The sequence below is a fragment of the Coffea arabica genome, chromosome 2c, assembly GCF_036785885.1.
Source record: "Coffea arabica cultivar ET-39 chromosome 2c, Coffea Arabica ET-39 HiFi, whole genome shotgun sequence".
Lineage (NCBI taxonomy): Eukaryota > Viridiplantae > Streptophyta > Magnoliopsida > Gentianales > Rubiaceae > Coffea > Coffea arabica.
Window position 1 is genome coordinate 24,521,414 of NC_092312.1, and position 26,059 is coordinate 24,547,472.

At 35.3% G+C, this 26,059-nt stretch overlaps 2 protein-coding genes across 9 annotated transcripts; one reads left to right on the forward strand and one right to left on the reverse strand.

Moving 5' to 3' along the window:
- The first annotated feature begins 1,338 nt into the window (after positions 1-1,338).
- LOC113724135 (uncharacterized) lies at positions 1,339-7,426 on the forward strand. Of its 6 annotated transcripts, XM_072075450.1 has the most exons (11): positions 1,339-2,661; positions 2,775-2,885; positions 3,316-3,348; positions 4,399-4,570; positions 4,661-4,839; positions 4,912-5,048; positions 5,206-5,301; positions 5,437-5,506; positions 5,582-5,659; positions 5,736-5,877; positions 7,141-7,426. In XM_072075450.1, exons 1-11 carry the CDS (start codon positions 1,642-1,644, stop codon positions 7,215-7,217), a joined length of 2,115 nt encoding a protein of 704 aa, XP_071931551.1. In that variant the 5' UTR covers positions 1,339-1,641; the 3' UTR covers positions 7,218-7,426. The 6 variants fall into 6 exon arrangements, 5 of the variants coding, with proteins under 5 accessions (XP_071931551.1, XP_071931548.1, XP_071931549.1 ...); XM_072075447.1 differs by having other exon boundaries at positions 4,399-4,839; XM_072075448.1 differs by having other exon boundaries at positions 4,399-4,839; positions 5,763-5,877.
- LOC113727021 (protein transport protein SEC23 C-like) lies at positions 6,413-21,484 on the reverse strand. Of its 3 annotated transcripts, none has more exons than XM_027250974.2 (14): positions 20,929-21,484; positions 20,002-20,280; positions 19,389-19,562; positions 18,066-18,227; positions 15,363-15,505; positions 13,834-13,909; positions 13,582-13,757; positions 13,417-13,498; positions 12,277-12,354; positions 10,963-11,124; positions 10,584-10,847; positions 9,283-9,387; positions 8,604-8,769; positions 6,413-6,928 (listed from the first exon to the last, which is right to left on the reverse strand). In XM_027250974.2, the coding sequence occupies exons 1-13, from the start codon at positions 21,391-21,393 to the stop codon at positions 8,626-8,628; spliced, it is 2,310 nt and encodes a 769-aa protein (XP_027106775.1). In that variant the 5' UTR covers positions 21,394-21,484; the 3' UTR covers positions 6,413-6,928; positions 8,604-8,625. The 3 variants fall into 3 exon arrangements, with proteins under 3 accessions (XP_027106775.1, XP_027106774.1, XP_071931547.1); XM_027250973.2 differs by having other exon boundaries at positions 6,413-7,015; XM_072075446.1 differs by lacking the exons at positions 6,413-6,928; positions 8,604-8,769 and having other exon boundaries at positions 9,330-10,492.
- Between the last annotated feature and the right edge of the window lie 4,575 nt (positions 21,485-26,059).

Consider the following 26,059-nt stretch of genomic DNA (forward strand, 5'->3'; position numbering starts at 1 on the left):
AATCTGTCAAAATCATCAGCTCTGTAAACAACCAGCCACTACAACTAGTTAGAAAACAAAATGAGGAGGGATTAAAAAAGTATGAACTGTTTTGATTGAAATAACTTGGGACACGTATAACATGACAGCGAAGTTGATGATGATCGTTATATCAAAGTGATTAAAATCATAATTGCCCAAAACAAAATTTACAACTAGCCAACTGGAAAGTATAACATGTAGTCGTAATACACATGAACTAACATTTTATTTTATGTCTGAGTAAAAATATAAAAGGATTCTCTATTTCCTTTGTAGCTCAGTGGAAGTCATTTGATCAATTGGCTATGAATTAGACTTTAGCTGCTTTTTTTTTTTAACCCTCCCTTCCCACCCCACCCACTTGTTATCTCTAATTGTCAAATTCAGAATTCGAATCCTGAAACTAACACCAGAATTCGAACTCTTGTTATCTCTAATTGCCAAATTCAGAATTCGAATCCTGAAACTAACAGCAGAATTCGAACTCTGAACCTAACAGCAGAGACTACGCTAAGAGTCCTCCCTTAGTCATTGGGCCAACCCCAGTTATCAAATAGACTTTAGCAGCTATTAAGACTCTTAGGTTCATTTTTGGGGTTGTCATTAACTATATATATCCCTCTAATTGTCCAGATTTTTGTGAAATTTCATTTAAGAGCCTTTCTCGAATAGAAATTGGATCTTTTCTTGCTCGCATTATGATCATCATGGTAAATATTAGTCAATCTTTAGATGATAAATGATTGTTTACAGATCTTAAGAATCCCGGGTGCCGAAGAGTTTTCGAGTCAGTGAAACTTCCGTCAAGTTTCAAGCGTTAAAGGTCCTGCCAATCTCAGCCTAATTCCTATCGATGGCTTACAACTTAAGTCCAAATATGATCTTAACATGCAAGTTTTACTTCGTGATTATGTTTCTAAAACCCCTTCCAGCATACTAATAATACAAAATGCACCCAAGACTTTTTTACTTGGTCCAACACATTCTCGCGTCTCAGATACAAAAGTTGCAAGGTTTTAGGTGACCATTCCTATCAAACCTTCTGAAAAGCAGAAAATCCTGATTCTTTGGCCATATGTGGATTTGCCGATTTGGGATCTCAAATCTCAACATAGCCAAAAAGGTTAAGGACACAAATGGCATCCTCAATAAACTCTTGAATTTAGGGGAAAAAAAAAAGACTAAATCAGCATCACCCATCTCGCAATCAGTTGAATTGATACAGCGTATAGTTTTGGCCTCAGATAAAATGTTTTCAAACCTTGGCTCACTTCAGCTTGATAATATCTGCATATTTGGCATGATTTAAGCCCTCAATCTTGTTAAAGTGGTTGGCCTCAGAATCCTTGAGCGCCAAAAGCTTTTCCTTCAGAAAACATCGCTTTCATCAGGTTGACCTTCAAGTGCATCAGACGATACTTGTTACCAACGCCAGGTCGCTTTTACATTCATTGTAAGTCTCGCCAAAGGACCAAACTCTCACTAAAATCCATCCAACACAAGCACTTCACATTCCATCACAATCACCATTTTTGCAAACTACCCAAGTCTCAACCTTTCTTGTTATATAGGCCTGAAAGAGGAAAAAAAATTAAGAGAACTTTCCATTTCAGTTGTTCAATGCCGAGTCCCCCGATACCACGTTCTAAATCTGCTCCTAGAATTTCAACAACTCCTCTCTCTCCCTCTCACTCGGATGTAACTTCTCAATGGACATCAACGTCCGAAAACTCTTCTAGAACATGGCAAAAAAAAGTTGGTAACTTCATAGCAAGAAAGACTGGCTCATCGTCTTCATCAAAGAAATCAATCCTAACTGAAGAGAGCCTCAAGGAATTCAACAGACTAAATGAAATTCTCGAACAGAAAAGGCACTTCAGCAGTAGTCCTTACTACAAGGGGCTGACTGACTCATCCCTTGTTATTAGTAGACAAAGACCTTCACTGCCAAGTCCTGATACACCGAGCAATGCCGGAAGTTTTAAGAGCTCAAGCTCTAAAACCAGCCTTGTATATAAAATGCAAGAATGGGGAAATTCCTGCTTTACATCCAAGGACAAAGATGCAAACATTTCTCAGCCCAAATCAAGTTCCTCTAATAGTAAAAACTCCAGAGACACTATCACCCCAATCCAATCTCTATCACCCTCTACATTGTCCAAACAAGGTTCAACACCCGCAACAACAAATACAAGATATAGATATACCAAAACTGCAAAAGAGCTGGGCTCTGAAAGTGAAAAGCTGGGCAGCATTAGCACAAAAATTACCAGCACCACCAGTACTGATGCTGCTATTGCTATATTGAACAAAGGGAAGCCATTGAGGGAGAGAGTATTAGTGCCACCATCACCACCACCAACACCGCCTCAGCCAGGACCACAAATCATACCACCACCTCCACCAGCACCACCACCAACACAAATTCTACAACCACAACCAACACTTCAACCACCACAGACATCATCCCGACCAACAATAACACCATCTCAAACTTCACCAACTGAAAAGATAGTCCAGGAGAAAGAGACGAACAAGCCAGAGAATGAAAGAAAATTTATGTGGGCTGACAAGTATCGACCATTTGCCCTGAAGGATTTCATATGCAATCATAGTAAAGCACTAGAGCTGCAAGCTACAGTGAGAGCCTGACTAATTCTCCCTTTTCGTTCTTCTCTGTCCACATTCTTCTTTCGACAGGGTACAATGAACTGAACATTGATATCTAATTGTTAGTTTACAATCTTCTATAGGTCAAGTCAGAAAATTGTAGTCATTTCATATTTGAAGGACAGCCAGGGGTTGGAAAGAGAACGATGATTTGGGCTTTCCTCCGTGAAGCTTTTGGAGAAGATAGAGTAGAGGTAATGCTCTAATATAATATCTTTTTATATAATTTTCTTAGTGCAAACAAGAATAAGCATATCCGTTGTGGAGTATGTTGGCTAAAATCTATAGAATCAGCATACCAGATCAAAAAGTAATGACCACGTGACAGAAGCTCACACACACAGGGAATATACAAACTGTAAACTAATTCAATATGTGAAACCAGATATTAGTATCATCTCACTTTGAGAAACTTTGGAGGAAACAGCAACGAAGAGTCAAACTAAAGATAAAAGTTTTTTCATCTTCATTGTTAGGGCCAAGAAACTCTGCTAGTGTTTTTGTCACCATGATTAGATTAATCTCTACTGCAAAATTGAAATATATTAACATGACTGAAAGCCAAAGAAATTCAATTGCAAAGATCTAGAAGCTGTCTTATATCATGATCAATATGTTCTACAGGCTAGAGAGGAAAGCAAGAAGTTCATTCTGAAGGTCAGTTCTAGTTCCCATCCCTACCTCTACTTTTTCAATTTTTCATCTCCTTTCCTCATTTGCCAGAATTGGAATATTGTACTATCTCATGTGGCTTCCACATAAGCAGAGGGTAATAATAAAACAAATATCACGAAAGGAAGTTCAAATCGACCAATTGAAGTAGCATCACTTGGTCAATCAGTTGAATCAGTCAGTCTTCCTAAAAAGTTTTCACTTCTGGGTCAATGTACTTAGAACAGCAGCCATTACTAGTACTTCGGTCTAAATGTAATACTTGCAGAATATTCAGATGAATTTCACTCAAATTACCTGCAGAATATTCAGATGAATTTCACTCAAATTACCAACAATACCTCTGCACTTCTTAAAAGAAAAAGAAAAGATTTAGACTTTAGATTAATTAGACCTTTGTTTTACCAGTAAAGCGACTCAAGATGACCATCAACTTAATTCTTGAGGTTGGAAGAAGATCATGTCTAAATCCAGTTCTTCCATGAAATGTAAACGTCTCACTGATGTCATTTGCTTGCTTTAATTTGCTTTCTTGATGATTTGACAAAACCAACTAGTTCACTTTGAGTTAATTTACTCAAGACAAATTTCCAGATGTATCTAGTTCCCTTTGAGTTACTATTACCTACCATCAGAATCTTGACAGCATCTTAACAAAGCTGTTTTGGTGTAGAATTTGTTGAATCCGATTCATGACTGCAGAATGCAGGTGTAAACAGTAAAGTGAGAAAAGAAACTGAAAGGCGCAAATTAGGGATGTTGTTAGTCCAAAATCACAATTGCTTATTTATAAGTAAAACTATCACACATTTAGAAAAGGATACTTTCAGGGAGTCTTGTGCTCGTCTCTTCAGCCAAATAAAGAAAACTCTTACAAAACATCTTGTTCCTGCCTTATCAACATCCCAATTAGAGAAACTCCTTCAAAAGAAGGGTCAACTAAAGAAAAGAAAGAAATGCAGACCTTGAACTCCGAGAAAGAAATTTATATGCTCTACTAATCTAGACTGAAGGATCTACTAATCTTTATTACAGGGAGAAGCAGTAAGTAGCATCAATGTCAATATAAAGCACTTGTCTAAGCATGTTGAAATCAATCTCTCTGAACTAAGAGGGTATGAGAAACACGTTATTGTGGAACTGATCAAAGAGAAAGGTGACAAATCATCAAGTAAGGCTTTGCAGTGCAATCCTGATAATTGTAGAGGTACTGCAAGAATTCTTTTCAATGAAAGTAATTCTACAACATCAAATGCCAGACAGAATGATTTTCCTTTCTTTATTCATACTTATGCAGCCATAATTCTCTACAAGGCGGACAAACTTCCAACTGAAGCCCTACTTTATATCAAGTGGCTTTTAGAGCGGTATAAAGGGTGTAATAAGCTCTTCTTTTGCTGTAGCGATGCCTCAAAGATCCATCCATTAACTTCACTTTGCACTCTTGTTCAGCTCCTACCGCCTTCTACTGAAGAAGTAGGAAACTGAAATACCTAAAGACTGTCAAAATCATATCTCGGAGAAGTTCTGACTTTTTGGTTTCCACAGATTATTAAAGTACTGGAATTCATAGCACAACAGGAGGGAATTACGTTACCGCACCAGTTGGCTGCCAAGATTGCAAAATCCTCCAAGAACAACCTAAGACAAGCCATACGCTCATTTGAAGCAACCTGGCAATTCAAGTACTCTTGCCTATGCATAGCCTTGCATGTTACATTACTATAGCAACCACAAAAAGTGCACCCATTCACACCCATTATGTGCGTGTTTTCCAATTAGAAAGAATAATTCTCCAGGAAAGTGTTTCCTTTCTTGATTCCTTAATGCAAACATATGCAGTTCTGTTCTGAAAGAAAATCAAGAAATCATGATAGGGTGGGAAGATGACATAGCAAAAATTGCTAGAAATATAATAGACGAGCAAAGCCCAAAACAGTAAGTTTTGTCATACTGATTTGTAAGCTTTGTGATTTTGAAAGTTTTATACGACTTCCACATGGTACAACCTACTAGTACAACAGGTTACCTAAAACTAGAAAACCTGACCATGAGGATCATTACATGTTCCAGGCTATACAATATTCGTGGAAAGCTCCAGAACCTTATAGAGCACAATGTATCTCCAGAGTTCATATTTGAAGTAAGAAGTTCAATGCCCTTACCTGTGCCACTCCATTACTAAAGGTGCAACTCTAACTAGTTATCTTTTTTGCAGACTCTAGTGAAAGAACTCAAAAAGAACTTGGATGAGCAATTACAGAAACAGATTGACAATCTACACGAGAAATACAATGTATAGACTCGAGCTTATCGGTTACTTTTCCTATCCTAATAGTTCCATTTGCAGTTAAAAAAAAAAAAAACAATAGCCAGGTGTGGCTTTGATATTTTTGCAGAAAAATGATGATTGCGAGAAGCATTATGCCCCTGCACCAAATCGACAGGAGGAAATGGGTAAAAGGCTCAATGATCCAGTCAGAAAGACTGTGCAGCAATTTATGAGAATAGAAGGTAAGAAAATCTTGCAACAGAAACTAAGTCTCCATATTATTGTAGCATAAGGCCAGTTATTTGATTGCTCACATGACGAAAGTTTATCAAGGAAATTGGTGCATAAATAAAAGTAAAAAGGTCCGATGATAATTTCTGCTATTCTTGTCCTTTAGAAGACCAACCTTGAACACTACTACTAAAAACTGCAAAAGGAAAGCTTAACTGTCCTAAAAACAGATTGTTAAGTTTCACAGTCAATGTTTGGAGCAAAATTCAACAGAACAGTGATTTTTTTTTATGGTAAATATCAAATCACATGGTTGACTAAGGGCCAATCCCCTCAAGTTAGCAAAAGAAAGTGCTCATGCTTTCACTGGTCTTCTCCACCCCCCACTGCTTAGGGCTCAAATGTTTATCTCTCTAATGTTCATCGATCAACTAAATCTCACCACCCAAAATGTCCTTGACATTTCATATAAATAAACTTTAGTTACTCTTCGTAAGAGAATTCAAACCAAGATTGTTAGAGGGCTTCCTAACAATTTCTGGGAGATATCAAATGCTAATGTTTTAAAAGTATAAAAAGGTTTCACAAATGATCATGTAAGATTCCTCGAAAGATAAGGCAAATATTCTGTAAACATTTTTGCCATGATAAATCACATTAAGTGAATGGCCATGTGAAAAAAAAAAAATTCTTCAGCTCCTAATCAAGGAATAGTTTGCACCACTACTGCAACCTCTATCTAAATTGTACTTCTGCTTACCCCATTGTTCTTCACTTTGACTTTCATCAAGCACCTTTCCCAATTATGAGGTACCTTCTGCTATACTTTATCTGGCTGCATCTTTGCTTTCCCACCCTACTTTCACCATACCAATTTCATGTGATAAGACTAAATGACTTAGAAATTGTTACCATGCATCTTTTAATAACCAAGGCTTCCTCTGTGATAGATATGCATCACTTGAAGTGTTAAAGCATCTCATATAGGCAGCTTTTCACCAGGATTTCCTTTTGTCACTTGGCATGGTATTCTCCCACCAATGAAACATAATTCTCTCTTTACTGTCAAAGGAATAGAAATAGCCTCATGAACAAAGTTGCAGATGCGTCTAAAGCCGTACATACCTCAAGACATCTTCATACATTCATCTACCACCAAAAAAAAAAATGAAACTGTCAACTTGGCAAAGGCCAACTAACAAATGCTAAAACGTTAATGAAATAAGTCAAAAATAGACGTTGTGATTACTGATCACTCTCTCTTTTTCTTCCAGAGTTCATAGCAAAATTCATGAGCTGGTACAAAGGCTTGGTTGTCAAGAGCAAGCAGATGCAAGCCCATGCAATTTAAAGGACTAATTAGTAACTGTGAACCCAGTTACTTCATGAAGTGGATTTGAATTGTCAACACAGTTGACAATTTTACTTTTTTTTTTTAAATAGTTTGGGGTCTTAATAAATGGCCAACAAAATTGTCCGTGAGCATTATCTATAAGCACATTAGTATTACATAAATGCATGAATAAGATCCAGATCCAGCTGCTGCATTCTATTTCTATATTTCTCGTCCTACAGATTGGACAAGAGTACTAACTTTCAATTAACTTTTTTATATTTCAGTAATCATATAAATATAAGGTAAGATATAATGCAAAAAATTTCACCTCATTCTTTAACACACATCCAGCTCTATATGGTTACAAGCATTTATAAAATATATTCAGAAGTGCCCTAATGAATTGCCTATGTGCAAGCAACACTCAATTTTCTGGGGGCAGACCTAATATGGCAGCCAATAGCTCTGAAACATAATAAAAGTGAGTGGTCACTGGCATGTCAATAACATTACTACCTAAGAAACAGACGTGAAAATAACATTTATGACGTTAGAAGTTAAAACCCAAAGTTCAACGAGAAAGATGGACAAAAGAGAATATTGTAAACTAAAGACAAGTTCTAATTAGTAAAATACGGATTACTCACCCCAAAATTCCCAATTGAACTCGAAAGCTCATACAACTCTTCTAGCACGATAAACTAGCTATTATAGTTAGTATTATAGTTGCAAGGATTCAGTTTAAGAATGAAAGATTACTGTAAAACATAAGTGATGGCACCTTAAAACAATCAGCCAAAATCTGGCAATCACTTCTTCAAGTACTTGATTTCAGCAAAAATGCTTGAGATTAAGATCTAATACGGACTTTGTATAGAGAACTAATTTGTCAAGTTTGGCAATATACATGGTTCCTGAAGCCGCCAACATCCCCTAGCTTTCTTATGTAGACATGCCTGATGTGTAAGCACTTGCAAAATAGTGCAGTTAGTTAACCTATTGCACTATTCTAGTAAAGAGTTCAATGCTATCCAAATGATCAAAGTTTTGTCTTTAAGAATTAAATTCCAAGGTGTTAATGAAAAGGTATTCAGTTCCTGTAAATGCTGGCAAAGTAATGAAACTCCTGCTTAATTGAAGTTAAATTTTAACTTTACTCAACAGTTACTTTTCCAAACTCATTATACTCAGGATCATGACTGAAAACTTGGAAACTGTTACAGTGTCTATCTGATATCTCCCCATTTTTGATGAATAGATTATTGGGATCTCAATGAAGCCTTACAAACTTTGAGAATAAGTAGTCCACAGAAAAAAATGCGTAAAACTAGCTCACTGTTACCCTAAAAATAATCCATTATGATAAATGTACAGAATCTGTGGCATTAGAACTAATCTAACCTCTGGAATAATGTAAAGAAACTCATTGCACAGCCAACCGCTGAAGATGTTCCAAGAAGACCTCAAAGCTGACATCATCAGTAAAAATAATATCTCCCCCAGGAGCAGGAGGAGCATCAGAGTTGTATGTAGCAGAAGGATTCAATTTTACCAACAGAAAACGTGCCTGCATAGAATTAGCCTCTTAAAATTTTTATAAAAAATAAAAATTAAATTCTCCTCCCTATTTGTGATTAGCCACCAGTTAATAAAAAAAACTTTGATCATTCAAAAGCTGTTAATCAAGAACAGGTCAAACAGAAGTCAAGAACTATGTCAAGTAATTTCTCAGCAATATGCAAAGATTTCCACTAATGGAACGCTGACTCATGATTCCCTGCTAATTTAATTAGTTAATAGAAAAATCCAAAAAATTAAAATGGACCACCAATAACAAGCAACAAGTTTTCAGTGTGTTAGTAAAAGTCAAAAGTTGAGTTTCAGAGAGAATTTTGGGAAAGTGTTTATAAGAACCACAGGAATTGCCATTTCCAATTTAAAAGTTTTACAAAATCACCATACAGCAGTTATTAACAGCTCCCCTTCCCACCCACCCCCACTTCATTTTTTGGTCAACAAGGAATATTGCATTTTGGTTGCTCCTCACAGTAATTACATTCATAAAGTTAAATTCAGTAACCTGAGAGCCATGTTGATCACAAATGACCAAGCGGGGTACAGGAAATCTTTCTCTGATTATAGAATTAGCATCATCCCGGGGAGATTGCAACAGCTGTGCAAATGCCTGCAAGCACAGGTGTGTTTTAGATTGCAAACCATGAATGGACAGCTTATGCTTTACTGCAGCAGAAGCCATGGTCAGGAAAATAACATTTTAGAAGTCAACTCCAACAAAGCCCAAAGCAGCAGGTCCCAAACTTTCATGTACTGAACTAGAACAGCTAATCCAGACTCTGGGAATACTTACTTTATATCCATTCTAAATGCCCTCTGCCACTTAAGGCTATTACTGGCTAGGAAAGTAATTCTTAATAAGTGAGTCCTATTATTACATTGTTGCGACTGTTGTTCCCCCACCCCCAAAACCCAACCTTTTAGAGTTTTGGGGCCCTACACGTATAAATTGAAAGTGCCATTTCTTCCATCTCCAAAGACAAGAATCATGAATGACATGGTCGAGCCTAATATCATTTAGACAAGAATCATCCCAGGTTTTCTCAAGATCTGAGGAAGGGTATCTGAAAGTAACTCTTCAGACCATCTCATTAAAATCAATCATGACTATTGTGTAAGACCCGAGTCCAGGCCATTACACTACCCTATCATTGTTTATATGGCTAGCCCTAAGCACACCAATCTGCTATAGAAATTTATGGCAGAAATTTGTACTTCTTGTATAGGTCTCTTACCCCAATTGTTCAGCTGTATAACGTTTTATATTTGGCTACATTAGCAATTATAACATTTTATACATTTTAATGTAAGACAGCCAAGCAACATGAAGCCCAATAACAAGAAATCAAATAAACAAGGCAACATCCTGCTTCCCAAAGTTATTAATGAATTCTGAATAGATTCAGAAATTAACAGAGCCAAATGTACAAAGATAACTTTAAACAAAGTATAAGACTGACTACTGCCATCCCTAACCCCCCAACTCTTAAAACATAACCAAAACCACAAGAGGTAGCCAAACAACACATATATAACTGACCAAGTCTTCTGGAACTGAACAAGCAATTACTTGGTTCCAACTTGACCTAGCCCCACAAAAAAGATGAGAACAAATGTGGTAACATGAATCCCCAAGCTTTTATCATTTCTTTATCTTAAGTCCAGGTTACCCAAATATATTCCCAGCAACTAGTTTCCAGTCAACTCATAACCATCTGAAACAATAACAGTTTGTTTAAAGAGATCAAGCGACCTCATCCTATCAATCCAAGTTTCAGGGAGATTACAACTTGCAAACAATCTTACCTGATGTTCAGGCTGTTGGTGGTATCCTGCTTTTCGCCATTGAGCAATAGTTGATCCATGAAATATGACAATTGTAAAATAAGAATCCAAAAGTAGGATTCTATCAGCAGCAATGGCAGCAACATCAAGGAGAACCGGTTCTGGAGCAGAATGAAAAGAGTAAGAGATCAATGAAGGTTGGATCATCACCACTGAATTTGCCACATTTTCCCTATTGAGAATCATTCTGAAATATGCTGTCTCATCAGGGCTGTTATTAAAGACCTGAAAAAATTCAGAAAGATATTAGGACAGAAGTAACTTAAATTAGAGTGGACTTAACTCCTAAAATTGCAGAAAAGATGAACAACTAAATAAAACAAGAAAAATAAAGACATACCTGGACAAACTGAGAACGCCGTAAATGAAACACAAACTGAGGAAATATTGAAAACCTAGGAGATAAACTGAAAGAAGATGGACTGTCCTTTTGGTAGTCGCCAAATCGTGAACATATATGAATCAGGGATTTATCCAACCATCTTATAGGGTCAAATTCAGCCTGTAGAAGTGGAAACTTGCACTTTGAAAGGCATAGTGATATACCAAAGGAATAAAGCAGTAAAACTGGAAGAACATGCTATGATTTTTACCAACATAACATCATAATACAGATAAATAAAAAAAACTACAAACAGGAAAAGTAATCTTCGACCAGTATAATTAAACAAATTATGGAGTTTGGAAGGCCAGAAATTACAACATGCACACACTAAACCCACCATTCCACTTTGGGAGTTGGACAAACTACCCCTGCAATTCCTTTCGTCATAACAAGCATACCCATTGACACTACTGGCATGGGGGTTTTCAGCCTTAACCGTTAAGTAACTTGTTAACTTTTACAGATTCTCCTTTTCACTTCTAAATTTTCACAGACAATGCAAAAAAAAACAGGTAGTATGTCAAATACCTTAACTGTCCTCAAACTCTAAGAAATGTAACTATACATCATGAACAAAGTATGCCAAAGATGTAAACATTGTATTTAGGAACTTTGGAAAGCATATCATGGGATGAAAAGACAATTAACAATTATGACTGCATGACAGGCATCTCCGGCAAAAAGGGCTGGTAAAGGTAATCACACTCATTCTTGTAAACATAAAACAACAAAGGTCTATAGGTTATCATTTCACAGATCTTCCATAGTAACAATCACTTAAAGCTCAATGATATTGATCCCCATTCCCCTGATATAAAATGAGATTAATTGGTTTGAGAAAATTACAATCCACCAAGAGAAGCAACGATTCAACCAACAAATGCTGAAGAAAATTTTCAGGTAACAAAAATAAGACATGTAATTCTACAACAGAACACATGAACACATGTAATCCTATACCAAAAATTAATTGGTAGTACATAGCAATCTCAGTCAGTAATGATGAAAATGTCAAAGAACCTGTCCTAACAAAAGCTAACTTGAACAAAGTTCTAGCAAAAAGGACAATCTAAAAGCATACTATTGACAAAGCCTGGGTATAGGCACCAATAATGTAAAAATAAAGTTAAAAACCAGAATTTAAACTTCCCAGTAGAAGAGGGTCAAACAACCAATTTAAATAGAAATTCCAAGTACATTGGACCAGACAAATTCAAACATCTAGACAGACATTAGTACACCTTGACTTATTAAAGAACAAAGTTTTACCTCAGTTTCCATTTTAAAAGAAACTTGGCGTGCCATAACTACAGCAGCAGCTTCTTGGTCAAACCCAGCTACTAGGTCCTAGAAAAAACATGCATACTTGTATCAGATGATCAGCTTAGCAAGGAAGAGAGACACAAGGTTATAGGCAATGACACGAATACTTAGTCATATTTCCTTCCCAAAGTAAACATTATGAACTACAAGTTTCCACCTGTAAACATTATGAACTACAAGTTTCCACCTGTACACTTATCTGATATTAATACCCAAACAATCTAACAAAATCTCCCAAAAATCACTGAGTTTGTTTGGATAAGAGTTTATTTGGATGATTTATTTGAGATAATTAGTGTAGCACCTTTTGTGATGTGATGTATGTGAGATAAAAAGATGATTGAGAAGATAAAAAGGTGGTTGAAATTTGTGAGGTAAATTTTTTTATTTGAAATCAAGTTTATCCAAACAAACCCAGTAATATATGGACATTTGATGTATTCCATTTCCTCAGAGCAATAACTGTAACTTTACATAAATGTCATCTAACACTTTTCTCCTAGTACGATACAGCTCGCCCTAGATTCTAGATTTTCTATTTGTCATAGAAAATCTGTACTGGCAAGACACATCTTAGAAGTATCCAATATTGGTAAAATGAGTATAGCTATCTTTAACTCAGTAACCATGTGCGATTAAATGTATGGCCAACTAAAGACACACAATGTGCATGGAGAACACCTTTTCAGCTACCACAAGCCAGAAGCAAAAAATGTTTAATCCAGTGAGTCCGTAGCAAGACAAGACAAATATGTACAGAGTACATGGGTTTTCATGAGCTCAGTCACAACAAGTAGGTGAAGTCACACGCTAAATTCCATTTAACTTCTTTCAGAATCTTCAACCTCCCATATATGATTACTATAAACCTACATTAGAGCTTAAACCAAGAAAGATCTGCTAAGTCACAAGAGAAATGAAGAAAAAAGGAATATGGACGACACAGCCACCTCATCTGCCAGTACAGTGATGGGGTAAAGTATAATACTGACATTCAAAAAAGCAAGACAATTTCTGAATCACATATCTAAGAAGTTGGCAAGCAACATTAATACAAAAAAGCCGAAGCAATATTGCAGAGCTCACCTGTACACTTCCTGGTCCAGCAACCCACCTTCTGGAGATGGTGGTTGCACGAAGCCTCATTTGTCCACTGCTATGCTGGTAACTGGACAGGAGTATCTTTGATGAGTTAGGAATTCAACTATGCAAAGCAGGACAAAATGCAACGAAGTGAGCAGAAGTGCATACTATGTCAAAAACTGGAAGTAAAACAAGTTGTTTGCTGATTGAGCAATGGCATCAGGGCTCTCCTTTTTGACAATATCAAAGAATAAGCATAACGACGTAGTTTTGTCAAGGCCGCACATCTTCCATGCAGTTGTGTTTCCTTGACCAATGACATTTTCGGAGGCCAATGGACCTTTCTGCACAAAGTCTCCAATCATCAACATCCAAATACAATTTGATAAAACAGAACTTTCAAAAATGTCAGGCTTGTACCTTATCAAGTGATGCACAAGGGCCAATAATTCCTTGAATCTTAATATCTTTTGAGCAATTTACCTCAAATATACCACTGTAAAAGGGTAACTCAACCATCAGAAAGCTGTGCTTGGTCTACTAAAGTGATAACAGAACAAAAGACACTTATATTGACTAGTTAATGAGGCAAGCTTTGGTAGTTTTATAGGACAAGGGGCAACAACAAAATGAGAAAGGACCATCAGTTTCGAAAGAAAATCAGGTAAAGGATAGGTAACAAAATGAGGCGAAGAAAAAAGAAGAGTTTTCTCTCAAGCGGTCAATGAAATGGAGAAAATAAGAGAAGAATTGGATTAACAACCAATGATAACCCTCCAATGTGTGACTAAAAAATTTTTTTTTTTGCAAAATCCTGCTTGTTTTTCAGAACATAAAATGTAGAATAATGATGTTACCAACTTCCTGCAAACCATGCATTCAAGAAAGAACAGACAAGAAGGGCAAAAAAGAAAAAAAGTTCTGGCACTTTCCTTTTTCCATCATTCCACCATATATACAGGAAAGAACTTGATGGTATGATCTACAGGCCCCAAGCCAACATGCAAAATAACATCAATGCAGTAGACATCAAAAAACAACATTTCTCTTTCGTTTTTGTACCCAATAAAGGTAAGTGACCTACTATTTCAAATTTTAGCTCATTGAAGAAAGGAGATTATCATCCTTGACAATGTTGGTTGTAATAATTAGAATGCCTGAGAGCACTAACAGGGAAAATTTCAGACATCATGCACATACAAACTCTAAGTTAACAATCATGGTTTCTAAGGATACATATGTAAGTGCACAGAAGCAGCCCTGCGAGAGGAAATATATTACTTCTATTTTTCTATAGGACACATTTTCATGCTAGGTAAAAATATCACCAGTAATGGTACAGAGTTTTTGAAAAAATCAGAATAAGCAGCAAGAGAATCTCAGATTTATTGTCATATAACAAGTTCACAAGTTATACTACAATAGTTTACCTTCAAAAAATAAGAGTCACCAACACTCATGCGTGCTTAGCTTAAACACTCAATAAGATGTTTGCAAGAAATGTAGTTGGTCATGATCCAAGTTTGTAGAGATTTGGCATATGAGCCAATCAATGTTGCGAGATTGAGGATAAATCATTAATAGTAAAGGCAAAGAGGATCAGAAAAGTGGATCATTGTTTATATCTGAAAAGGCAAAAGAAACTACAGTACCCAGTGCAAATTTGTTTGATTGTTTAACTTCAAACAAATAAGGTACCATAAAACGATCCCATGAACTACAATACTTTCTTCAAAAAGAAAAATACTGGTCAGGTGTTTCAAAAGTAGGCAAACAACTTAAAAAGTTTATCAGTAAAAAGTTTCAAAAACAGACAGAGTAGAAGGGATAAAGAGGCTAACTGTTACAAGTCACAAGATTAATGATACTTCTGCACAATAATTGCTCGCTTATCCAGCACATTAATGAACCCAAAAAAAAAAATCAAGTTCAGCCAAATCAAACCTTACTTTGAAGATAGTCCCAGGTCATAATCCCCAGACTGGAAAACACGTTTTAAAGAATCCCTGAAAACTGAATGACCAAAACTTTCTGCCAGCACAACGAACCCTCCAGTTTTCTCAACTACTGCTTTAAGTTCAGCCACTCCTACCTATACATCAATTCAACTGTCATCCTCCACAAGTACATTTAGAACAGTAACAGCTCAATTTGCTCATACTAATAGTTAACAATAGATAAGTAGCATATTTAGGACCAAATTGGCAACAACTTAATAATATAATCACCCAAAACTGAATTGGATGTCTCCCTCGCTTTTGTCCATCAGCAAAAAAAAAGTAGAATTCCCTTGTATGAAAATATTAAGCTATAAATACTACTTAAATATTTTACATAGTGAAAAAAGTGGTTGCCCACCAATTGTAATCTCTTTAAATTTCAATTGACTGATACATTAAATGTAAGATGTTTTTTACTTGTACTTCAACTTTCAACTATCCCCTGATATCCTTGCCAGTCAAACTAAGAGGGTTCTATCTGGGAACAGAGAGGGCACAAATTAATGGCAGTGAAACTCTATGGATTAACTAAAGAATTGACCCAGATTTTTTAATGCTCCTACATGCAAAGTCCACAAGTCAGCAATGAAGTGAAGTTGCTGCACTTAATTTGTTCAAATTTGATGGTTCTCATAAAAAATTCTAGATTCTATTGCCACTTTTCTTCAGTATTATTTTTCTTACATTATTAAATTCATTTGCATAAGCCATAACACTTGCTACTTATGTCTTACAAGACATTTATAGCACGAAAATTGTGTAATAGATTCTTTCCTATTTCTCCTTCATTTCTCTTTTCCTGTTGAATTATCCTCGCCCATCAAACTTATTAAGTATTTGTGAAATAGCAAAAAAGTCATTCAAAATATGTGCACCAGATTGCTGCATCCTCAATAGAAACAAAGCATCCGCTATGATCTCCCTACATTGGGACATTTAGTCTGAAAAATCAACAACATTCAGAAGCATGAGAAAAGTCACATGTCCACACCAAAGCTTAAAAAAGATAATGCTAAACAATCTATCTTTCTATGCATGTTCTAAGACAAATTTATAAAATCCTGTTCTTACAACAACTCACAAGCTCCGAAAAGCATATAGGTGAGATAATAGTCTTACTGCGTCCAACTTCTACTTCAAATTATGCAGGGACCAAGTAAGAAGTAAATCTTCGCTAATCTTTAGTTTGATCCGCATCGCTAAAGGAAACACTCAACATCCTAAAACTCACTAGCCGCCAATAAAGGTCAAAGACTAGTCAAAGGCACTTTATCCAATTAAACCATTTAGGATTAAAATTCTACACCCATTTCAATGACTCACAAGCTCCAAAAAGCATTACAGTGAGATGTCATCCTACTGCAACCAACTTTTTCTTCTCCTTATCCAGTGACCAAGTAAGTAGTTAATTCTTACTGTTGTCTTTAAATTGGACACCATAATACAGGTGATAAACAGAATTCTAAAACTCCTCGGCCACCAATAAAGATCAACAACTAGTCAAGAGGCTCATGATCCAATTTGCAAATAAACCACCAACTGAATTCCAAAACTCCTCAGCCACCAATAAAGGTCAACAACTAGTCAAAGAATTGTAGAACCTTTCCCTAAAAGTACAAGAACATTGACAACTCAGAACATTGGCAAGAGTGGACAAAGAAAAAGTCCAAGCTTGATCATTATATAGGGACGTAAACTATTTAGAAGCACACATAGCAGAAAAATCAAGTTGACACTAATCTGTATTACCACTTGTTCCAGTAACAGTAAGAATGGCAATTTAGTTAAGTTTATCTGAAGCCTACTGAATACTTCACAGAAAAATCAGCAAAACCTCTTGTTTCTTTGTCTTTGGATAGGTTCAAAATAAATGAAAAAAAAAAAAGAGGAATACAATGCATTACACGAATGGAACTTCTCAAAAGCTATTCTAAGAATCAGTTTCCCATTGCTTATCATCTTCATCAATGCAGTTTCTGGAAGAACAAGAATTGCTAAAGAGAAAAGAGGAAAAGGTCCAACTATAAATCAACAGTGCAGGCATGATAAGCAAATTATCATTCTTTCTTTCCAAATCACACAGCACGCCAAATTTGAATCAGACTATATTCTGCACATCACATGAAAATGTCTTGATCTAAAACCACCAAGCTCATTAAATAACTTGCTCATCTATATTAGTCTGGACTCGGGTCTACCAGACCACCTAAATTCTACATTTGGTGTGAATTTCATAGCATCTTTCACATGAAGCTTAAATTTACAATGAAGCAAATTATCTTGTGCACGGTCAACAGTTACTAACACGTCCCAAAGCCAAAAAACTTCGGCAATGAAGGCAAACTATTCTCTTTTAAAGGATCAATCACGAGGGTTTTGCTTTAATGAATTCAGAGAGAGAGTAACAATTCACATGAAATATGGATTTGGGGATCAATGCCTACATGTACCACATGTGATTCATGCTAAACATCATATGCTTGTACTACAGATTTCCTTTCAAGATTTTCACCTGTACTACATTAATAACATCCTGCATTTAGGCAGACTTTGGTTAACATTAAATGTTTCTATGTTATCTTAGCACCACCCTAAACCTGCATATAAAGTAAGCATTAAACCGTACTTTCATGAGGAACACAAATTATTCACCTGGTCCAATGCACAAGCAAAAACATCCAGTACGTGTCCTTGATGAACAAGCTGCTTCGAAATTCCTTCATAGAACCTGACAGCTTTATGATAGAGAGGAGCAGAATCTTTATCCAGATCCTTATGAGAACGTATTGGCTCAGATAAAGTTTTTGATACAATCTGCCATTTCATACAAAGAATCCATTAGTAGGCAAAACATCAAGACCATAAAGCTACAAACATGTCTGCCATTTGTAATTGCATTTGCAATTGTGTTTGTAAGTAGAGTTCCCTCATTCTGTTCAAATTCCACATAGTAAGTACCATTTTTTTCCCTTCAAGAAAGAAAACAAAAATAATTACATGCATAAATTGATTAAATAAAAATGGAGTATTCTTCTAGGGACAAAGCAAGAAAGTTATGCACATATATATACACACACATATTTATATACACATGTATATATATGTATCAACAAACAGGATACAAACAAAAGTTGCACATGTCATAGGAGCAAGACTATCAACATTTTCCACACGATGGGTATCAGGCATAGAATTGTTTCAATCTTTTAACTATATATTATTGAAGATATGAACTCTAGATATAAGGCTATCAATACAACAACAGAATGGTTGAGTTGCAACAGAAAGATGAATTAGCCACAAAGCAGACTAGATACTCCTTTGTCATTTATCCAAAAGATATGAACAGAAACTGCTTATATGACTAACTAAATCAAGAACAAATCAGTTGTTTACCATGACATATAAAAGCCTTGAATGCTGACATTACTTACTACTAGTTCAAATATACCGTTTATGGCTTTTGGTTTGATGTTCACGTGAAGAAATTTTCCAACTATTCCAAGACTAAAGCAATGCAAGTTGTATGCAGAATCAGATATCAGTATAAGATGGTAAATAAAAGTCACTATCTACGTCATGTAGTTATGACTCTTATATTCTATACATCAATCCTCTCTCTCTTGTGATACTAAAAAGAAAGTTACGGGATGTTTTCTCTCCTAATGAAAAAGAAATCATTTCTAGAACATGTATTGAGCAGGAGAAATTTAAGTACACTAAATTAAAAGTAAATACTTAACATACCGGATAAGTATAGATCATTTTAACTTCACAAAAGAGCAATGGAAGGACAAAGTCTATGTCCATAAAAACTCCCATGATTGAAATAGATCAAAAGATGAACATTTGAACGACACCAATGCCCAAGTAGCTAGCACAAGTTAACGTGTTTTACATATTAACTTTTGAAACACGGCATTGCTTATTCTAACAAGCAAGCAATTGCAATGAAAATTGCACTGATAGACTTACAGAGCCTGGCCCTTCTGTCGATGGCCCACCCAAAAATGCCATGATTCTGGCCCCAGAGCCTGGAACACAAATTCCTAACAAATGAGCAGCAACACTCAATGCAGTACCAGAGCACCTAGCAGCCCTTTGATCTGCTGGAACCGGCCAAGGATCTTTTTGAAGCTCCTCGAATATCTAACAAAGATTATAGGTGGAAGAAAAGATCAAAAAAACGGAATGAAAAAACAAAAGGAGAACGGATGAACATGAAGATATCAGGACCTGGAGTCCAATCGACAAAGTCCACAAAATGTGACAAAGGTATATTTTCTAAAGACGGCCCCCCAAAATGTGAGACTAACATTACGGCTAATAACTATTAACTATCCCAAAATGCGAGAGATGGAAAGGCTTAGTTTCAACACTAACACTAGATACATGGTAACAATAGAAATCAGATAGTTTTGTAGTTCTAATCAGAAAACAATCAATTTGCTTGATGAAAACACAGAAATCCAAAAAGTATGAAATCACACCCTGAAGTATGACAAGATCTGCAAGCTGCACACTGCTTCAGGAATTTGTGTTTACTTAAACAGATGAGTTTTGTTAAGAATTCAATGAGGAAGCATACCGAGCTGAGTGTAAATTCACACTCTGATGCAGGTAACAGAAACCTAGCAATACTCTCCTGCGACAGCCCATCTCTTGCACCAGCAATAACTCCGATAGTTGGCTTCGGCTTATTTGCTAAGAAACCCATATGCTCCAACACCTGCTCCTTAGTTAACTCCTTTGATCCCTTGAAAACATAGACCTTTGGAATCTGCCCATACCCTAGCTCATGAACATGTACATATGTACCAAATGTGATCAAACCAATAAGACAATTCTCAGGCATAGTCCCTAATACCTGCAATCACAAAATGTCTAATAAAGGTGAATCACAAAATAGAGTCAAGACAATAATCTGACTTTTTTTTTTAGCAGGCACAAATTGGGTAGGGGAAGCAACCATCGTAAAAAATAATTGCCAAAAACTGCCAAGATATTTCTTTTGAATTTATTAAATAAAAAACACAGAAAAAACAAACAACCTCAAGTCCAAATGAGTTTAATGGCATTAAATAATGTTTCCTTTTGGGTCAGCCTAATGCAGCAAATTGTTTTAAGTGAAGTTGCAGTCTTATTCAAATTCTGATGCTCAAAGTGGAATTTAAGAAATGTATCTAAAGCACATACAAGATTTATCCATTAATTACACTGTCAGTCCACAATAAGAGAAACACTACGAAAAAACAGCTGAAATAAACAAAACAAATGGCAGAAACAAAAAGATTCAGTTTTGAAACATAAACATAATCGCAGCTCATATTCCACATGTAACAAATTAATTAGCTAGACTAGATGTGGTTCATGCTAAACTCATCCAATAACCCAAGTTTACATGCTTAAAGAAGCAGTCACAAATTAGAGACAGACGCACTCAATAAGTAAAGAAAATTCCAGGAATCCATATGAAAAGATAAAATTTGAAGAAAGTTAGAACGTAGGTCCATGCCTGTAATAAAGAAGATTTCAAGAATCCAATTTCCTCCTCAATAACGCACGTATCCACCACAAATAGAAATATAGGACTGGAAGCAGCAGCCGAAGCCGCCAAATTTTGATCCTCATACTCAATAGTAGTGAGATGTGGAAAAAGCTCCCCCGGCAAATTGGATTCCGAAATGCCCTGATAATGGGGAGGAAAATGGTTGCGCTGTAGACAAAAGCAGCAGATCCAGATTTTATTGTTGGGGTTGGAGTAATCAACGATAGCAAAAGGGTTCAACACCGATCGGCAATTCCGGCACCGGAGAGGGGAGTACGGCAACACTGGGGTAGTCGGAGGAAGAGGTTTTAAGGGCGTGTAAATTGCCGAGATCGGAATTACGCACTGAGCTGACTCGGATTTTGTCCCTGGTAAGACGTTCCATGGCATTCGCACGGCGTCTTGCGCTTCTAAGTCGAGAAACTCTGCCATGGCGACGGTGACGGCAGAGCAAAAGGGCCGTGAATCGGTAGAGACGAGCAGAATATGATGGCGCCAAGTGTTTCAGCAAGTCACTACCAACTACCCATGAAAATTTAAAAGGCTCCTTCGGCTGGTTGATTTTGGGGTTATTTGTGTCTTTGAAATTTTGGGCGAAAATAAAAGTTGCATGAGGTGCAAGTTTTTAATGCTGGGGTTGGGGTGAATTTACGTATTTGTTCTGCTGTGTGGGTGGACTCATTCTGCCTTTCATTTCTATCTATATTATTATATAAGATAAGAAAAAAGAAGTTAAGTTTAGTGTTTTGTCTCTTGTGACGTGACTTCCTAATAGTTTGATAAGTGATTTGCTAATATTTTTTGCACATTGCTATTCTTGCTATTGCATATTTTTTTGGCCTTTCATTTATGCAAAATCAAACAAGTCTGGCCCTTATGTTTATAGGTATTCATCGCTTGATAATCGAAAATTCGATAAAAAAAAATTGGGTAATTTGAGAATTGATTTTTTAAGTCCAACATCCTATTATCATCCAAATCTTAGTTTGATAAATTGGATCAAGAATCAGTAGTGAGTTAAAAATTTTTAATTTGCTCTAAAAAAATTCTAATAACAAAATAATATCCCATATATTTTCCAAAAAAAAATTGTTAGATGAGTCTTTCCAAAAAAAAAAAAAAAATTGCTCCCAAAGATTTTTTAATTGCTAGGCTACGCCACACCAAGTAAGTAAGTTTGAGAGCAATTAATTCTCTTTTGAAGATTTTTGACGGGCTATTAATTCCTAGGCTACATCACACCCAGTTTTCCGAAAAAAAAAAAAAAGGTTAGCAAAGAGAATTACAAATCTCCACTGCATGGTAAGTGGTAACCTCCATTCGAATCCAAAAACGATGTCGCCTGTTGATGTAATATTGGGAGAGAAATTCCTATGAATCCACAAAATTTTGGTCTTTCTCTAAAGTCTCCAGTAATTGAAGGTATCCACCATTCATCACAAATCAGTACCAAATCACAGATTAATGACACTGATTTCTCTCATTAGAGATTAATGACAATGACATTCTTCTAATCTATCGAACCCAACAGAGACACACAAAACTCTACTACTGTTATGAAACAATTAAAAGTATGGATGTCCATTTGTATTCCTAAGAGGATTAATTCATGATTGATGGTTACATTATGTATAGAAGTTACAATCCATAAATCTATTCATGTAGTGGAGAAACCGTTTCATAAGTTTCTTCATATTCTTGTAGTAGTGGGTGTTTAATAGGATTAATGTACCTTCAATCTTGTAGTACCTATATATAGAGGTACTTTGACACCCTTTGTAAGGACTTTTGTATCTTGTTAGAATATAAGAATATCACTCTCCATTCCTCTACTTCTTTCTCCAATATTTCACTTGATATTATAGTAGCTCATTTTATTAGTTTTACAACACGTTATCAGCACGAATCTCTACTTTTGAGCAAAAGGTGAAAATGGCGGCTCTACCTTGAACAAAAGTGAAATACAAGATTTTGCTGAAATTCTGCTCACATTTCTTCAAGTAAATTCTGAGGTAAATTTCTAACTCACAAATTTATTTCAATTTCTTATGGCTAACATTTGAATGATCAAAAAATACAAGTGCCTATTGCTGAACAATTACTAAACACAAATATATACTGGTTGACATCTTTGAGGTAATATTTCTCCTTTTAATTTTATTTATTTATCTTTAAAACTATTTATTATAAATACTTATATTTTGATGTAATGAATTTTGGAGATGCTATTATAGAAAATCAATTATATTTGAGGATCTACTTGTCTTTTGAAATATTTAAAGAAAAAGATTCGATCACCTGAAGATGGTCGTTCTTTAACGAAAATATTTGGCCACCAGAAAATGGTCATTATTTCAAAATCTGATATGATAAATTTACTTATGGCTGCAAGTACACAATTTTATTATGTTTAGAATTATTTCTTAATTGAAAATGATATTCTCCACAATTGGTTTCTCGAATATGCTCCTGTAGTAGCAATATTAAGAGAAATTTTGAGAAGTATTTTGTACTTATTGCATATTTGCATGCTAATTCTACTTCATTCCCAGAAGTGAATGCGATTAAATTTCAATTTATTAGTTATGGTTGTTGCCATGATTATGATTTTGGTAAATATATATTTTACCATGACAAGAGAAAAAAAGTTACCACTTAAAGTGGGATAATAATGATAAGGACAAGAAAATAAGAATTCTGAAGATAAATGTCCCGAAGTACATTTGACGAATCAAAATTATAATAGCATTTTCACATGGCCAATTTCTTTAAACACCCTGAAGGTGTATGATGATTGATTTAATTAGTTTTTCTTCCCGAAGAAGAAATAGATGTTAAACATTTGGGATCAAAGGATTATAGTGATGATATTTGTCTCATAAGAATTATGGTAATAATGATATGTGTCTCATTAATAAGTGTTACTATATACATTATTTTTCAACAAAAGAGACAAACACAATTAGTGTTAGTGCTTAAGTGATTGAAAGCTCCAGAAGAGCCACTACTATATTTCTCCCTGTAGAAGAAAAGTTTATCATGAATAAAGTACTACTTTTTACCATGTCTCGAAAAATTTATTGAATTTGAATATCCGTTGAAATGGATATCAAATTGAGACATTAAATGAGACAATAATAAAGATCATATTTAGAAATCAAGTGAGATAAAGGTTAATTATATTATAATAACCATTCGAGAGAGAAATGGTTATCGATATAGTTGTCTTCATTCTCATTTTGATTTATAATCATCAATTGCAGCAAACCAGAAGTTTACTGATCCCAATGGATATATGATTTGACAAAAGTGAGAATATTTGAGAGTCGACAAGTATTTATACATACCCCATTTATATTATATATGGCTCCAAAAGAAATTTAGAATTTATGTCGGGTATGAATCACTTTTTACGATTAAATATCGTAAAATATTTGATGAATGATCTATTAAATGATTTATTTATTCTGATGAGTTATGATTCCGGACATTAGGGGGGGAAGAAATCAACCGAAAGGAAATCACCTGAAAAATTGGATTTCCTCGATCCTTATACAAAATAATGTGAACTGAAAGTTCAAGAAATTATTCATTTGCAGAAAATTGCAAACCGGTTGTCAGATATATATCGACTCCAGAAGAATTATTAAATCAACTATTCCTGCAGGAAATACCTTGATTAAAATTGATGTCCCTGAAGGACATGCACAAGTGCTACAAATAAATTTAAGACCGGCCTACCTAAATAAGGTATAAATTGATTTCAAATATTTCCGGAGATTAAATGTCATGACAAAATTCAACCTCTTGAAGAGGTTGCTCCTGAAGAGTCAATTTCTGAAGAGAATGAAATCATAAAAAAAAAAAATTTAATTGGAGCCTAATAAAATGTAGCACTTGATATTATAAAAGTTGATGAAAATCATGAATCTAGATCGGTTGATGAATGTCGGTGTATAAATGATTGGCCAAAGTGGAAATATGCGATCAAATCTGAATTGGACTCACTGGCTACAAGAAAAGTTTTTTGGACCTGTAGTCCAAACACCTGAAGGTGTAAAGCCAGTAGGATATAAATGGGTATTTGTGAGAAAAAAAATGAGAAAAATGAAATTGTGAGATATAAAGCAAGACTTGTAACCCAAGAATTTTCACAAAGGCCTGGATTTGATTATAATGAAACGTATTCACCTGTAGTGGATGCTATTACATTTAGATATCTTGTGAAGTTTTGCAGTACATGAGAAATTAGATATGCGTCTAATGGACGTCGTTACTGCATATTTATATGGGAATCTTGAAAATAATATTTATATGAGAATCTTCGAAGGATTCAACATGCCTGAAGCATGCAAATCAAATCCTAAAAATATTTATTCTATTAAATTACAAAGGTCTCTGTATGGGCTCAAACAATCTGGACGTATGTGGTATAACCGTCTCAATGAATGTCTGACAAAAGAAGGTTATACCAATGATCCAATATGTCCATGTGTTTTTATTAAGAAAAATGGATCAAATTTTGTGATAATTGCTGTATATGTTGATGATCTAAATTTGATTGGAACTCCTAAAGAGATTCAAAATAATGTTGAATATTTGAGAAAAGAATTTGAGATCAAAGATTTTGGAAAGACAAAATTCTGCCTTGGTTTACAAATTGAGCATTTGAAATGTAGAATTTTTGTCCACAAAACTGCATATACCCGGAAGATATTAAAGCGATTTTATATGGATAAGACACATATATTAAGTATTCCAATGATCGTCAGATCATTAGATCCTAATAAAGATCCTTTTAGATCGTGAGAGGAAGATGAAGAGATACTTGGTCCTGAAGTACTATATCTCAGTGCAATTGGCAAAGAATATTGGAATGCGACGATTAAAAGATCTCAAATGATGTTTGCATCAGGGGGAGAAATTATTACACAAGAATAGTGTACTCTTTTTCCTTCACTAGGGTTTTTGGTCCTATTGGGTTTTTCCCTAGTAAGGTTTTAACGAGACATATTCGTTGTGTAATGGACATCCAAGGGGGAGTGTTATGAAACAATTAAAAGTATGGATGTCCCTTTGTATTCCTAAGAGGATTAAT